This window comes from Protopterus annectens, chromosome 11.part0 (genome assembly GCF_019279795.1).
Source record: "Protopterus annectens isolate FY-2018-M chromosome 11.part0, PAN1.0, whole genome shotgun sequence".
Classification (NCBI taxonomy): Eukaryota; Metazoa; Chordata; order Ceratodontiformes; family Protopteridae; genus Protopterus; species Protopterus annectens.
The window spans coordinates 245,091,780-245,109,745 of NC_056745.1; the positions used below are offsets into that span (position 1 = coordinate 245,091,780).

General features: G+C 41.5%; 1 protein-coding gene across 5 annotated transcripts in view; it reads right to left on the minus strand.

The window, feature by feature from the left end:
- The window catches only part of IRAG2 (inositol 1,4,5-triphosphate receptor associated 2), a 1,240,358-nt gene that overhangs the window by 54,441 nt on the left and 1,167,951 nt on the right, over nt 1-17,966 (minus strand). For all 5 annotated transcript variants that reach the window (XM_044087670.1, XM_044087672.1, XM_044087673.1 and 2 more), the window contains one exon: nt 709-825. In XM_044087670.1, the coding sequence (XP_043943605.1) occupies nt 709-825 (117 nt within the window). The remainder of the gene's footprint in view (nt 1-708; nt 826-17,966) is intronic.

Consider the following 17,966-nt stretch of genomic DNA (forward strand, 5'->3'; position numbering starts at 1 on the left):
ATCCCAGTTTACTGTATCTAGCCTGCTTACACAAAGTCCCCTCATAGTACTGTGAAGCTGTATTCACAAACATGGTGTCAACAATTCAGCAGTGCTTTATTTCCCAGATTTCATTTCACTGGCTAGTAATTGTTTACACTGGGATCTTAGTATCTGGGGAAGGAGACTGTACTAAAGAAGATGATGCATATACACAGGCACTTAACAATAGATTGCTGACAGCATCTCATGCTGTAGGCTTATAACCCACACACTATCCTTCAGAAGACTTAGTTTTATTGGCTTAAGTCTCGAGTTCAAGCCCCACAATTCAGTCAGCAGCAAAATTCCAGCATTTCTTTTTCCCCCCACTACAGTTTACTTAGGATTCCTCCATGAATAGAACAAATATCTAATAAACATGCAAGAAAGAATACAACAGGGAGGGGACTATTTCCATGCATTACAACTGTACACCTGTTCACATCATTCAGATTCTAACTGTGGGAAAGTTTCTTCCCCTTAGTACTCCAGAAAAAAAAAAAAAAAGACATCAACTAATCATGAAGAAAATTAAGTAAAAAATAATGTACTGCAGGATATACAGTTGCTTCTGCAATGCTAGGCTGCAGGAACATATTTTAGACAAGTACTCTTAATTATGTAACATAGCTTTGCTTTTTATATACTTTGATTGCCCATCAGAAGTTCAGTAGTGCATTAACTTACGCTGTATGTACATGTAGCGCTATTAATTCTTTTCCTTGCTCTACTAGACTTAACTTGCGTTCCCCACCTTCCTCTTTTCTTGCAGATTCTGCTGCGTGTTCTTCCTCTTTTGCACTCCTGTAAAACAAAACCACTCATGTTACCCAAATAACATTATAAACAGAACAATCATCATGCAAGGCAAAAATAAGACTAACATCAGATGTGCCTGAAACTGGTACCCCTCTCCACGGTGCAGCTTTGTTATCCGTTTCTCCCATGGACACCCAAGGGGACTTGTGAGGACTGAGACCATAGGCAGAGTCTCCTCACTAATGGAATATCCATTATTTCTCTACAGTAAGTCCCCAAATGGTATAACTGCTCTTAATGACCTCAGACGTACCTCCCTAGACTATATGAAGAGCTACATTATAGAGCTCTCAATGTGTGTTGGAGGCTGGTATGAGCCTCGTATTTTACAGCATTTTAATTTTTGCAATGATGATGCCATGATATGAATGGAATATGACCGATTTTCATAATTGGCTTAGTTTCTGGTGACATTCTAAGGGGTGTGGGGTGCAATATTTGTCAGCATGAAAGGAGATGGTCAACAGACCACACCGCTTTGCCAGAAATGGTTGTACCTCTCCCTTCTCGGCTTTCAAATATTATTTAAAACATGGTCTTCCTCCATAGTTCCTTTTTTAGGCAATGCCACAATGAAAGTACTTCCGGCACAGCAAATCAAAATCAAGAAAATCTAAATGTATTACTGCTCAATGCTAGGAGTTTAAACAAGAAACTTCACTCCCAACAAGCTCTCCTCACTTTAGGGAATGCAGATGTTTGTGCAGTCACTAAGACATGGTTCAAAGCAGACAGCACACCAGCAGTACAATGCTATAATGCTTTCCACACATTTAGACCAGCTACTACACAGACAGGGGACTAAAGGTGGAGATGAACTGATTTACATAAAGAATAAATATACCTCAAGGCTGATCAAACAGGACCATGCACTTGAGCTTCTCCACATTCAAATCACCATAGGCAAAATCCCATACCAATTCCTTGCAAGCTATAAATTTATTTTATTTTTTATTTATTTACATTTGTTGACCGGGCTAGTCTAACTGGATATATGTCCATTTTCAGTAGAGGCCCGGGGAGAAAAGCTCCAACCATCAGCAGTAACAAAAAAAATTAATACAATATATAGTAAATAGCCAAGTGAATAACAATACATTAGCTACATAGGTGAGAACAAAAGTTTTACAGAGTAACTTAGTAGTTTAAAGCTAAGATTAAATACAGAGAAAAAGTACTACAGAAAGGTGAGGTAAAACAGAAGAGTAGAGAAGTATAGAGAGAGCTGGAGGTGTAAATATCAGTCTGGGTTAGAGCAGGGACACAGCCAGTGAGTTGTAAGATATTCTTTCAGATGCTTTTTAAAAAGAATAGTGGAAGCAAGGGAGGAAAGTTCAGTAGGAAGCTGATTCCAAATTTTACCTACTGTGTTGGTGAAAAGTAAGTCTCCAGCCTTGTTATTTGATTTAGTCGTGGAAACTAGAGGCTTATTAGCTGAGCGTAGTATAGCAAGATTTTTCTAGGGTGAGATCAGGTTAGTGAGGTAGGGGTATTTTTAGGGTGGTAAAGGATTTTTTGGGTGATAACAATTTGTTGATAAAGTAGTTGGTTCTGCAGTTCTAGCCATCCTAGTTGTTTTAGGTTAAGACAGTGGTGAGTTCTAAAGGTGGTGCCAGTGGCAAATCTGGCTATGTTATTGTAACTAGTGGAGAGTTTGGTAAGGTTATTTTTTGATAGATTGGTATATATTGCTGAAGCGTAGAACAGGGTAGAGATAAGCTGGGTCTGGGCGATAGTTGTTCTGGCAGTAGGGGAAAGGAAGGGTTTGATTCTGTAAAGAGTGCCTAGTTTTTTGTTGACTGACTTTATAGTAAAGTTAATGTGGTCATCAAAACTAAGGTTATTATCAATTGTTACTCCTAGTAGACGGGTAGAAGTGTCTGGGGATATGTTAGTTGCATTGTTAGAGGATATTGTAAAGTGCATTTGAGGTGACTTATGAGTTGGAGTAAAGAGCAGTAACTTTGTTTTCTTAGGGTTCAGGAGGAGGCAGTGTTGCATAAACCAATTTTCAACACTGTTAAATACTGTTTGGGTGAGAGACTGGAGAGAGGTTATGGACTTAGCTGAACAAATTAGAGTCATCTGCATATTGTATGCAGGTGGCCTGAGGAATTTTGGTATGTAGGTCATTGATAAACAACGAGAAGAGTAGAGGTCCTAAAATAGAGCCTTGGGGTACTCCAGTGTTCACGGGAAGGGATTTTGAAAGATTATTATCCCACAATACTGCTTGTTGCCTGTTTTCCAGATAGGATTTAAACCAATTTAATGCTTGTGAGTCAAGAGATTGGGCTTTCAGAATGTCTATAAGGATATTAAGGTTGACCATATCAAAGGCTTTTGAAAGGTCAATAAATAATGCAAAGGAAAAAGTGTTATTGTTACAATTTTTGTTTATGGAGTCAGAGAAGGATAGAAGGGCAGTTGTAATATGGAAAGGCCTAAAACCATGTTGGCAGTTGGCAAGTAGATTGTTTTGGAGAAGGTGGTCAAGTAGTTGTCTGTGTATGCATTTTTCCATTATCTTAGCTATTGGAGACAGTAAGGCAATAGGGCAAAAGTTGGAGAGTTCAGTAGATGCCCCACCTTTATGAAGAGGGATGATATGGGATATTTTCCAAATGGAGGGGATTTTGCTTTCTAAAATTGTTCTATTTATAAGGATGGAGATGGGATAGGCAATAGCTTTTGCTGCTATTTGTAGATATTCAGCTGGAAGACAGTCAGCAGAAGGGGTGCATGGTTTTAGTTTTTGAAGGAGTTTGCAAATGAGTGATGTAGGTACCGGTTGTATTTGAAAGGTAGGAGATGGAGTCTTTGAGGTATTTAATGGGGATGTAGTAATAGGTGGTAAAGTATTGGCTAGGGTTCGAATGGCTTCAGTAAAGTAGTTGTTAATGGAATTTGGTTAGAGTTACTTTGGTTGAATCCTGTAGGGGCAGGAGTTTTAGTGTGTCCTGGCTGAAGTTTGTTTATGCCAGACCAGAATTTTTGTGGTTTTTGCTGATGGGTTTGTTGGAGGCGAAGGTAATAGTCTTTTTTGTTTCTGAGAATATCTTTCTTGGTGGCATTTCTTAACTGTTTAAAGCAGAGGTGATCTGATGGGCATTTAGAAACTCTCCATTTGCCCCAATTTTATTTCTGAGGAGGATCTTTTGCCTAGTTTGTTTTGTGAGTCACGGGGCAATTTTGGTCCTTATTCGGGAAGAACGACAGGGAGCATGGTAATCTAGGATCTGAAGGAATCTGGTGTTAAAGTAGGTCACTGCATCATCAAGTGAAAGATGAGACATAGGTGACCAGTCACATGCTTTCAGTTCATTTTGGAAGCTCTCTGGGTTATAAAATGTTTTGGAATGTGAGGTTTTAAAATTATTAGTAGACGGGGTATGGATTCTGTGTTTAATAATATAGGTTAGCATGTGGTCACTAATATCATCAGGAAGGGTTCCTGGTTTATAAGTATCAAGGTGACTGTTGATAAGGATCCAGTCTAGGGTGGTTTCCTTACTGCTTGGCTTATGGATTCTAGTAGGAGTGGTTATAATTTGTGAGAATCCGTAAATATGTATATGACTGGGAGGATTAAGGGAGCTGCAGGAAGCCCAGTCTATATTACAATCACCTAATACAATGGTTTCTTGAGGTAGGTGGGTAGTGAGGTAACTAAGTAAGTTTTCAAGAGTGTTGATATTATTTCCAGGGGGAGATGTGCACAAATTAGATAGATGGATTTGGAGTTCTTGATTTGAAGTTTGGCACTAAGAGTTTCTGAACTGGTATCTGATGGAAGGAGCACATTAAAGGGTGAAACTTGGAGTTCAGATTTATATAGAATGGCTACACCTCCACCCTTTTTGGTTTTATGGTCAAGTCTCAAGATATTATATCCAGGAGGGGTAATCTCCTGGTCCAGAGTTGAGGGCTTTAGCCATGTCTCTGTAATACAGAGAATATCGAATGAGTACACATCTAAGAGTGCATGTAGGTGGGTAATTTTATTGTTAATGCTAAGGATGTTAAGGTGACCTATTAGGAGGGAGTTAGAGGGTCTATTTAAAGTAGTGATTGGAGGAGATAATATATTGTTTATGTTATTGGGAATGTCAGTATTGGGGCCTGGGTTAGGATGAATATCACCATCTAATAGGGGATGTTGGTTAGGATAATGTATAAACTTAAGGAGTTTGTAGAAACTGTTTGGGCAATTTTTTTATAATAAAGTAAGTAACATGGGTAGCTCTATGGTATTTCGGTAATATATAGATGGAAGTGGAGGTTATGTTACTGTGGTTAAGGTTGTTTATGGGAGAAATGGGTAGAGTTTGCTGGTAGGGGTGGAGGGGTTCAGGAAGAGAGAAGTATTCATACAAGGTTAATGTATATGGTATTGTGAGAGAAGTAACAGTTGAAGTTAAGAGTAGCAGGTTTGTGAGTATAGATTTGTGTGTTGGGGCCATTAGGATAAGTAGCTACAGAGTTTGGGTATATTGATGGTAGGAGTGTAGTAAGTAAACTACAGGTGGGATAAAGGAGAGAGTGCTTTAAAGAAGAAGAGTAGGTAGTGGGAAGACGTGTACTATTAAGTAAAGTAAAGTTGGTTATAAGAGAAAAGCTGTATACTATTATGTAAAGTAAAGTTGGTTATAAGAGAGAAGTTGTATACAAGTTAGCAAAGTAAGGTGGCTGTAAGAGAGAATGCTGTAGAGTAAGTAAAACAGGAAGGTGTGGGGTGAGGATAGGGAGTATTAAAAGAAAAAACAATTATCTAATTAGGGCTTTGAGATGTTAGGGGTAGGGCTATTAAGTGGAGGAGGTGTGTGATAGGATGAGAAAAAAGAAGGGGTGTGGTTACAGAAGTATATGGCTAGGACCTCTGGGGGTGGGTGGGAATTGGGAGTAGGGTAGAGGAGTGGAGTGAGCCCGCAGGGTGAACAGAGTGGGTTCAGACAGGTAACTGAGAAAGTCAGGGAGGGGTAAGAAACAATCAGTAAACAGCTAACTACTTGGTGCCTTAGTTGGGAAGGATAGGCAAAGAAAGGAGGAACCAATGTAGAGAAAGTAAGTGGTTGCCAAGGGCAAAGCTAGTGGAAAGAAGGTGGTAAAGTGGAAAGATAGGGCAGGAGGGAAATCCTCAATCCAGGGACAGAGCTTTTAATTCAAAGGAAAAAAGAAAAATCAGGGAAGGTTGGATGTCTAAGGGGCTATCCTAGTTTAATCTGCCATTTAGTGGTCAGATATTGTAATGCAACAGTCGCAGGGGAGCAGAGATAAAAAGGTAGAGGGTTTACGAGTGCTACTGTAGATAAATTACAGGAGACAGTACAAGAATAAGAAATGAGAAAACATATGTATAAGTATTTAGGGAATAGAGAGGGGAGTATGGCTTCTGGGTATCCTGGCTAGGTAGCGTAACATACATGCACCAGAGTTTAAGTGTTGAAAAATTACTACTCTGTTAGATAACACATACTTCCTTGCCTCCTAGTGAACTGGGTTCTTCCGGACGGCAAGTCTTTTTCTAAAGAGGAGTTGGTTTTGTTTGTTTGCAGTGGGTCCTTTCACCAGGTAGGTAGATTCTTAGGGTTTTAGTGTAGGATAGATGATTCAAACCTCTGAACAGGGGGGACAAGAGACTCAATGAAGGTGCAAGAAAACAGACATTTAAGAGACAGGGTAGTACACAGAGCATTCAAATTCTAACAAACAATCAGATATTAAATACAGCTGGGTAGCTCTCAGCTTTCAAGTTCAAACAAGCAGTTCAAAAGCAGTACATTACAGGTTCTCAGCTTTCCAGTTCTAACAAGCAGATGAAAAACAGTTCAATTACAGGTTTATAGACGTATAGCACAGCATATATGTACCTAATCAAACATAAGCAATGATTCAAAGTGATTAAACAAAGTAAGGGTAAAAGGTCTATCTAGTAAATGGCAGTCTAGCTAGGAACAGGTGCAACAGTGTTGAGCTAGGACCAGGTGTTCTACAGGGCCAAATAGTGCACTGACTGTCTAGCGTTTGCTACAATACAGCACTGAAGAAAGTTACTTTCTACAGGGCCAAAGTGGTTATAAGCTATAATAAAATACTTAGTATAATGCACCTTTGGCAAAGGCACACGGCCAATTGGCGGCAGCTAAATCCAGCAGAGTAAGGAATATGGTGTTTTACAATTCCAAGCAGAGTGGTTACTTGCTTGGATTCACTCTGGTATAATGAAACGGATAGTGTAGCATAGGGGAAAGAGAAAACATGCGCTAGCCAACTCTCCACAACCTGGGGAGGTTTGATGAGTGATTAGCTGCACACACGTTTCCTAAACCTCTGTACCTTACGTATGTTACCCATGGGCACACACAAGGCCATCAAACTAAGAGGTAACAGGGTATACCCATAAAGCGGGCTTGTTTGGTTACAGAGAATACTTTCAGTTTTAATTAGGGCAAGAACGGAGTTTACTGATGGTTACAAATAATACATTCAGTTCTAATTAGGACAAGAACGGAGCAGAACTGACCTAATATAACTCCACGTGGTACGCCCAACAACACAGAATACTTTCAGTTTTAATTAGGGCAAGAACGGAGCTTAAAGATGGTTACAAAGAATACATTCAGTTCTAATTAGGGCAAGAACAGAGCAGTACTGACCTAATATAACTCCACGTGGTACGCCCAACAACACAGCAGCAGGTTGCTGCAAAACATGCAACAACTAATGGTAATTATCTACACAAACATTACATAAAACAAAACTCCACAGCAAAGCCAAACAGATAATCCATACAGCAAAGAAAAACATTAATGACAACTTGTAGCAGCTTACAGAATGGTAGATGCTGGGGCCAGGAATGAACAGCAGCCAGGGGGCCTATTCCTAATAATAAAGATGGCGACTTGCCAGGTCAGAAGAAAATATAGGATTAGAAAGGATGTGAGGTAGGAAGTGGAGGGGAATAAGGAGGCAGGCACATTGATCACAAGGGGCTACTCCCTAAAAAAAAGGTTACAATGATCAACATAGACAGTCTTAAGGTGAATAGAAAGAGGGGGGAGAATGAGCTGAAACGGACAGGGGTAGGTCAGAGAGTACAGGAAAAAGGTGCAAAGTAAGAGCAAGAGGGCAGTTAGAAGGGGGGGAAGGGAACGAGCTGAAACGGATAGGGGTAGGTCAGAGAGTACAGGAAAAGGTGCAAGGTAAGACCAAGAGGGCAGTTAGACAGCGGGAAATAGAGTCAGAGTTCAGACAGGTAACTGAGAAAGTCAGGGAGGGGTAAGAAACAAATCAGTAAACAGCTAACTACTTGGTGCCTTAGTTGGGAAGGATAGGCAAAGAAAGGAGGAACCAATGTAGAGAAAGTAAGTGGTTGCTAAGGGCAAAGCTAGTGGAAAGAAGAAGGTAAAGTGGAAAGATAGGGCAGGAGGGAAATCCTCAATCCAGGGACAGAGCTTTTAATTCAAATGAAAAATCAGGGAAGGTTGGATGTCTAAGGGGCTATCCTAGTTTAGTCTGCCATCTAGTGGTCAGATATTGTAATGCAACAGTCACAAGGGAGCAGAGATAAAAAGGTAGAGGGTTTACGAGTGCTACTGTAGATAAATTACAGGAGACAGTACAAGAATAAGAAATGAAAAAACATATGTATAAGTATTTAGGAAATAGAGAGGGGAGTATGGCTGCTGGGTATCCTGGCTAGGTAGCGTAACATACATGCACCAGAGTTTAAGCAAGTGTTGAAAAATTACTACTGTGTTAGATAACACATACTTTCTTGCCTCCTAGTGAACTGGGTTCTTAAGCCGGACGGCAAGTCTTTTTCTAAAGAGGAGTTGGTTTGGTTTGTTTGCAGTGGGTCCTTTCACTAGGTAGGTGGATTCTTAGGGTTTTAGTGTAGGATAGATGATTCAAACTTCTTTGCCTCCTAGTGGACTGGGTTCTTAAGCCGGACAACAAGTCTTTTTCTAAAGAGGAGTTGGTTTGGTTTGTTTGCAGTGGGCCCTTCCACAGGTAGGTAGATTCTTCGGGTTTTAGTGTAGGATAGATGATTCAAACTTCCTTGCCTCCTAGTGAACTGGGTTCTTAAGCCGGACAAGTCTTTTTCTAAATAGGAGTTGGTTTGGTTTGTTTGCAGTGGGTCCTCCTTTCACCAGGTATGTAGATTCTTAGGGTTTTAGTGTAGGATAGATGATTCAAACAGAATGGTAGACGCTGGGGCCAGGAACGCACAGCAGCCAGGGGGCTTGTTCCTAATAATAAATCCCCATATATGACTCAGGAAATGCATAATATTTATTTAAGCTTATTGGAAACACTCACCATTCAACCCAATACCATATTCATGGGTATTTTAATTACCCCAATATACGACACCAAATCTGCAGCAGGGCTAGCCACCCGGTGGTGTAAACATTGGCACTGTTGAAGTGACACCCCTACTCCATGTGCAAAATGGGAAAAAGGGGTTGAGGATGGATATATGACACCAAATGTGCAGACACAAAGGCTCCTGGATTTTGTAAACACAAACTACCCAGACCAGATCGTTAATACACTGACCTGCAGCACAAACATACTGGTTATGGTTTTCATTAATATCGAACAGTGCTGCACACCCCCCAGTATAATGTCCTCTCTGATAAAGGTCAGAACACAAAATTGTCTCATTTGCAGTAAAAATAAAACTTGGAACATTCAGGAACTATTCTAAGGCTAACTTTCGCCTATTAAGTGATAATCTAAAATTTCAAACTCCCCTAAACCATGAGAACACTACTGCATATGTGAACCCGTTCAGAGAACCCCCAGGAATTAGTACAGAACTAACTCAAAAAGCAAGCAAACCTGGTGGAATTGCATCATCAATAGGCTGTATAACAGAAGGAAGAAAATTCATGGCGAAAATTAGGAGGTGTAGCACACAGCAGGATAAAATCACACTCATAAGACAAACAATTCAGAGGACAAATGAAGTATAGCAAAGCCAAATTTGAAGTAAATTTGGCCTCCCAGACCAAGAACAACCACAAGGCATTCTTTAACCATGTCCACAATCTCAAAGGCAACATACAGTTGTGTGCAGAGCTCATTGTTAATGGAGCCACCTATACTGAGCCAGAAAATATAGCAGATCTACTGGCATACAAATTCATCTCTAACTCCCTTTCACCTCCCTTCAGAAAATATCAAATACAACTCCCCCCACTATCACTAGGGAACAGGTCCCCCAATGCTCCAAGGCCAAAAACACTATTACTGGGCCTAGAAAATATTCCAGAATGCTTCTAAACAGCATGAAATATGACTCATCAGGCCCTCTGGAATCACCATTTAACCATAGTCTCCAAATGGGCTTGGTGCTTCAAGAAAGGAGAACAGCAACAGTCATCCCTCGGCACAAAGGCAGGCCATCAACAGACTGTGGATACTACAGACCCATAAGTCACACTAGACTGATGTGCACAGCTGTGGAAAGAATTATCATGGAAATGATCAATAATGACATAGGACACAATGACATATAATCAATCTGTAGGAAAGCCTCCAGGAATAGATGGTATTTCTGTAGAAAAGTTTGGAAGCTAGGAATGAGAAAAGTGATAAAGCTCTGGAAGGTTTTGTTTAATAGTATTTTAAAAGGAGGGGAAGCACCAATATCCTAGAAGAAAGTTGTAGTGACTGTAATACTTGGACAGTAAAGACCCATCAGATCCAGCTTCATATAGGCCCTTTTCAATGTTAAACCATAACTATAATAGTTAAAAGAACGGCAAAGGTGTTGGCAAAAAGTACAGTTTTGTACCTACCATAAATGTAGATGTTCGAAGATCCACATTGCTGCAGTCCTTACACTTGGGTAGTCCGCTGTCCTCGGTCGGCCCGAATATCAAAGTATAAGGCTGACGTCGGTCAAGGCGCATTTGACTGACATCAGGACGTCAGGGTACAAATGCGCATGACCGACGTCATATCCTCAAGTCTTTTCTTGCCCCAGATGTCAGAAGACCCTAAAAATAAAGGTCAAAACCAAAAGACAGCAAACACCCAACCAACCACCCTTGCACTAACTATATGTACAAAATATACAATATACACAATATGTACAACCCAACCCACACAACCACCTCTAACTACCGAGGGGAAGGAGGGAGGGTAAATTGGACTGCAGCAATGTGGATCTTCGAACATCTACATTTATGGTAGGTACAAAACTGTACTATGTTCTTCATCTCACATTGCTGCAGTCCTTACACTTGGGTAGAATCCCAAAGCAGAGGTAAGGGAGGATGGCTAACTACAAGGAAGCAGGAGCTGCCAACATGCCCTGCAAAACAGCAGTGGCAAAACCAGCCCTGGATTTAGAGTAAAGTGGCAGGTGATAATGCCTAGAGAAAGTATGCACTGAACTCCAAGTAGCTGCCTCCAAAATATCCTAGGTTGCCACTCCCCTCAAAAAAGCTGTTGAAGTGGCAGTAGCCCTAGTGGAATGAGGCCTAATCCCAGCTGGAACCTCCTTGCCATGATGGGAATAACAGAAAGCAATGCAAAACCCAATCCACTTAGAAATAGTTTGTTTAGACACAGGCTTGCCCTGAGAACTCAAAGCAAAAGAAACAAGCAACTGCTGAGACTGCCTGAACCCTTTAGTTCTGTCCAAATAATAACGCAACTGCCTGTGTACATCTAAAGTGTGCAAAATCTTTTCCCCTTTATTTTGGGGATTTGCATAAAAAGTAGGCAAATGAATAGTTTGGTTTAAAGCCACACTAGAAACCACCTTAGGCATAAAGGAAGGATTAGTACGTAATGATACCCTATCCTTATGGAAAATCAAGAAAGGCTCAACTGCCATAAGGGCCTGCAATTCAGAAACCCTTCTTGCAGAGGTAATTGCCAACAAAAAAGCAGTCTTCCATGATAAAAATTTCAACTCAGAAGTAGCTGCAGGCTCAAAAGGTTGTAGAGTGAGTTTCTCCAACACAAAATTGAGATCCCAAGCAGGAGTAGGAGCTCTTGGGGGTCTTATATTCTTTGCCCTCTAAGAAATTGCTTGAATAAAGGATGAGAAAACAATGGTGGGACACAATCATAGTGAGCCGAAATTGCTGCAGCATGAACCTTAATAGAAGAGAAAGACAAACCCTTGTCCAGTAACTCAGTAAGATATTGAAGAGCCACACTCAAATTAGGCTCAGAAACATCAAAATCTTTTGCTGCACTCCAAAACAAAAATCTCTTCCATTTATCTGTGTACACTTTCCTTGTACTAGGCCTTCTAGCTTCCAAAATCACATTCAAAACTTGTTGTGGAAGTTGAGACCCTCTATGGTTTAAAACAGAATATGCCAGGCTGTTAGGTGCAGAGAGTGAAGTTTGACATTCAGCAAATGGCTGTCCTCCTGTGACAACAGGTGTGGAATTGAAGGCAAAGGCCATGGAGGCTTCCGTACCAGACTTCTCAGTAATGGGTACCAGTGCTGTCGAGGCCAATCTGGAGCTATTAAAATCATCCTTGGCTTGTCCTGTCTGACCTTTAGAAGTACCTTTGGGAGGAGAGGCAGAGGAGGAAAGGCATACACATGAAGATTGCTCCAATTGAAAGAAAGAGCATCCACTTTCCAAGCTGTGGGATGAAACCTTTTGTGCAAAACTTTGGCAGCTGATGGTTTAGTGGAGAAGCGAACAGATCTATGTCTGGAGTTCCCCATGACACTGTCAATTTCTGAAATACTTGAGGATCCAATTTCCACTCGTGGGGATCCATAATTCGTCTGCTCAACACATCTGCTAAGGAGTTCTGTGCTCCTGGCAGAAACCTTGCCTGAAGATTGAGCTGTAAACTGAGAGCAGTCTCCCACAAAATCATTGCTTGCCTGCATAGAGGATAAGAATGCGTTCCCCTTGCTTGTTGATGTACCACATGACAGTTGTGTTGTCTGTTAGAATCAACACCTGCCCTGGAAGAAGTAATTCCTTGAAAGCTATTAATGCAAACTGGACTGCTAACATCTCCTTCATGTTGATATGTAGATGTTGTAGTCTGGCAGGCCACTTGTTTTATATCCACTTTCCATGTAGATGAGCTCCCCAAGCTTTGTCTGAGGCATCTGTCGTTAAAATCTGACTCGCCTCTGGCCGGGTCACAGAGAGTCCCTTGTTTAGGTGACATTCCTGACCCCACCATAAAAATTCCTTTTGAATGCAAGGTATTATTTGAATGACAGTGTCCAGATCCTGGCAGTGCTGTGTCCATACATTTTGAGATACCATTGTAGCTTCCTCATATGCAGTTTGGCATTGGGAAGCACCAGAATACAAGATGCCATGAACCCTAATGCTTGAAGGACTGTCCTTGCAGTCAGCACGGACTGATGAGATAGTTGACGGAAGTAAAGGGATAGACTCTTTTGTTTGTCCGGGGTTAGAAAGGCCATCTGGGATGCTGTATTCAGTCTCACACCCAGAAAGCACATGTCCTGAGAGGGTACTAGACTGGACTTTATTTCGTTCACAGAATACCCCAGGCATCTTAGCACTGCTATCACATATTCCAAATGATGAAGAAGCTCTTCCCTTCCTTGGGCCAAAATCAGGCAGTCGTCCAAATAAGGATAGATCTGTATTCCTTTTATCCTGAAGAAAGCTATCACTGGAGCCAGAACTTTCGTGAATACTCTGGGCACAGTAGATAAGCCAAAGGGCAATGCAGAGAACTGATAGTGAGAAGTCCCAGCTCGAAAACGCAGATACTTCCTGCAACTTAGTCTGATAGGAACATGAAGGTAAGCCTCCTTGAGATCCAAAGTTACCATCCAATGATCTTTGCCCAGCAGAGGTAAAAGCTGCTGTAACGTCAACATTTTGAACTTGGGAATGTCCAGATAAGTGTTGAGGGTAGATAAATCCAAAATTGGTCTCCACGTGTTCCCCTTCTTTGGTACTAGGAACAGGCGAGAGTAAAATCCTAGGCCCACTTCTGGCATAGGGACCGGCTGTATGGCCCCTATTTGGAGTAACAGAGAAATTTGCTTGTGAGCCTCTATTCTTTGTTGAGGAGGAATGTCTGACATGCCTTTGAAAGGAGGCAAGGTATGGAAATAAAACCTGTAACCGTGGTGTATGATATCCAATACCCATCTGTCTTGGGTAATTAAACTCCAATTTTCTTTGAAAAGTGCCAACCTTCCTCCCAAAGGTGCTGCCAGACGAGAAGGCTCTGGCAGCTGAAAAGGTAGGTCATTGGGTCTGTTTACGAAAGGACTGACCCCTGCCCTCACCAAGACTGTGCAGGAGAACTCCCTGTTCTAGGCCTGAAAGAGCCCTGAGCTCTGCCCCTACCATGTCTAGATCTACCCCTAGACTGGGAATCATAAGAAGGATACGTCCACCCCTTAGTAGGCCAATTTCTACTAAACTTTGGAGGCTGGACCTGCAAAAAATCTTTAACAGTCTGCATAGACTTAGCCTTGTCTTCCATTTTCTTTAAAACTGCCTCAACAGGAGGACCAAACAACACATCAGATTGTAAAGGAGCATCTAAAATCCTTGTTTTAACATGTTCAGACAAATTTTGACCCCTTAGCCAGGCGTGCCTGTGAAGAACTGACCCAGTGGCAGCCACCCTAGACGAGGCCTGTACAGCATCAAAACCACATTGCAAAGAATGCTTACCCACCTGTTCAGAAACATGCACTAAATCTTGCAACTCTTTACAATCAATACCTACTGCCAGAGCATCAACCTTAGACTTTAATTGTGAAAGGAGATATTTCTGGTATTTCAACATGTGGAACTGGCAATTCAAAGCCCTCATAGCAAGAGTGGAAGAAGTATAAACTTTCTTTCCCCATCTATCCAAGGCCCTAGCCTCTTTGTCTGCAGGAACCGGATTCTTAACAGAAGCCTTAACACCTTTAGGCCCCTGACTAACAGTTTCTGGGTCAGCCCTAGGACTCTTAAAAAGATACTTATGAGCTTCAGGCACCCTGTAATACCTATCCGGCTTAACAGGAGCAGGAGGCAAAGAATCAGGATTAAGAGAAGCCTCTGCAAAACATCTTCTACTACATCCAAAACAGGAGGTATAGCCAAAGGCCTATGCTGGGGTAAAAACAAAATTCCCTAAGCCTTTTCCTGGAATCAGAGAAGTCCTGACCTTCCCACTTAAAATGCTCCCTCATGGAATGAAGAGTTTCTGAAAAGAAAAATCCTCAGGAGGAGAAGCAGAAGGAGTAGAATCATCCAGATCAGAATCGGAATAAGGAGAGTACTCCTGCAAGTCTTCAGTCAAGACTCTGAAACATCCGAAGCCTGCTCCAAACCCCCAGCTCAGGCTCCAACCTAGGTCTCTTATCAGGAGGGGCATAGAACCCTAATTAAAGTAATCAAATCTTCTGCCATTTTAAGCATATGCTTCTTGGGCACAGTACCTGAAGAGCTAGGGGTAACACCAACTGAAGCCAAACCTGGCCTACCCCTGGGAGAAGCCTTTGAAACAGAAGGAGAGGGCCTAGCCACCCTAGGAAGGGAGGGAGAATAGTAACCTGAGAAGCCCCCTCAGCCTGACTTGCCTCCTGAGAGGCCACATCCTGCAATAATAAGGTCTCACCCTGGGAACACAAAGAAACCTCCGGTGGAGCCACCGCCTCCACCGACACCTCCAAAGAACCCGCGTCCGCACCGACGGTTCTTCTAGCCTAGGCTTAACTGCCTTGTCCTTGCGCTTCTTGAAGAAGCGGGCCGGAGCATCCGTCGGCTTTTTATAATTACACCGCTTCCCATATACTATCCTGGCACAATCCAACCTTCTCTTTATAGTGCGTTATTAAATCTAGCACAAGAGCGACAGCCAACAACGTCGTGCTCAGGCCCTAAGCAAGGAATACACAAAGTATGATAATCTCTATGCGGTATCTGTTTCCCACAAGAAATACAATTATTGACTTTTTCTGACATCCGTAAATCACTGAGGCAAGAAAAACTAAAATATTCCCCAACGGGTACTTAGCCAACTTTGAACTCGGTCTGAAACTTCAAACTTGAAAAATCTCAGAACGCCAACCGGCACTTGCAATGCTGCTTCTGCATCGGACCATGCGGCAAAAAAGACTGAGGATATGACGTCGGTCATGCGCATTTGTACCCTGACGTCCTGATGTCAGTCAAATGCGCCTTGACCGACGTCAGCCTTATACTTTGATATTCGGGCCGACCGAGGACAGCGGACTACCCAAGTGTAAGGACTGCAGCAATGTGAGATGAAGAACATCTAATGAATATATGTCAATGCCGTTTTGTGAAGGGGAGGCAAACATTTGACAATAGAATAATGATCCAGACAGAAGAAAAATGCAAGAAAATACTGAGGCTGTTGGTGGGTCGTGATCAAGAGAAGGCATTCAACACAGTAAGCTTTGATTTTATGACTAAAGGAATGGAAGCATATCAATTTTATGATACAATAATAAGGTTAATTAGGAGGATAGATGCTGGAATAAGGTTAATTAGGAGGATAGATGCTGGAATAAGGTTAATTAGGAGGATAGATGATGGACTGGGGGCAGAAATTAAAGTGGGGAGGTTCCTCTCTGATAAGTTGCTTCTGAACAGAGGATTAGGCAGGGGTGTCCTCTTGCCTCTGGTATTTGCATTAAATTCAGAGCCATTGGCAAAGAAAATAAGGGACTAAGAAATTCCAGGAGATAATTGATACAGCAATCAAAAAAGTTGGCTTTATTTATACATATTATTTTATACCTGATAAAACCAGAAAAAATCAGTGTTGTGGAACATCCTGACACACTTTCAGGCTTTTTCGGAATATAAATTTAATGATGACAAAACAAAGGCTACAGCTGCAAACAATGTACCCACACATGAATTGGTTCAGCAATTCCCATATTTAAGGGGACATGATAAAATGAAGTATTTAGGAGTATGGATTAAAAAGGATTCTGTTATGTAGATAAAGATATGTGGGAAGAGACTAAATAAAAGATAATACAAAAACTGAGAAATTGGAAGCTTGTATTTATGGATATGGATAGCAAGAAATAAGCAGTGATTATTTTAGTCTCTTTAGGTTTATATACAAGTCAGACATATTTTATTCAACGGGGGAGAAGTTGTGTGCAGATCTTAAAGAGTTGAAGGATTTTATCTTGGCGTGGAAGGAGTCAAGTGGGATAAGCTGATTCTTACAATAGAACAAGGTGGTTTATGATTCCTTGATTTGAAGTTGAAGCCAATATATATACATATACACACATATAACACAAGCAGAAAGCCATAATTCAAAGTGGAAAGGGATGATGATGAAGCAGGGGTTAATTCAAGAATAAGGAGAGAGTGGATTTTGGATGCAAATCCTTAAGTAGAACAAGAGCAGCCATATATAATATTATATTCACAAAGTAACAGAAAATATTTGTAGTAGTAAGCCAACATGATAATGAAGAAAGGAGATTCTTGTGATAGGGATGACTGCAATTTTTGGGTACACAGAAAAAGCAAGCGAGGGTTGTAATTTACTGGAGAAAACTAGCAAAGGGACCAAGATATTTACAGCTAGGCTGGGAAAAGTAAAAGAATGGAGAGGCCAAGAAGACATTTGGAGAGAAGGCTAGAGACCCCTTTCCCTATTAGGGATTGATATCCAAGCACAGGCAAAGGGAAAGGGATTGGGGAATCCTATGTGAAACCTCCATTAACTGGGAAAACTACTAGTGTACCAATACACCTGCCCAACGTTTCCTGGAATTCATTAATTCCAATGCCCTGGACCAGCCCGTTCTTACCCCCACTAGAGGTATAAACATCCTTGACCTGGTCATTACTAATATGTGCGACTGTTGCTCTACACCAATAGTCAACTCTTCCCTGGTTAGATCCGACCACAAAATTATCACCTTGGAAATTCACCCCCCACCCCCCAAAAGGTAACCACCATGAAAAACTTCTCCAAAGCTAACTTTGGGCTCCTAAAAACAAAGGTGGCTAACTTCATGGCACCCATGCAAATGGAGAATAGTTGCATGACCACTGAATCATACACCAATGCACTGTACGAACACATACACAAATGCATGGATCTCGCCATATCCAACAGAGCAAAGATGCTCTCC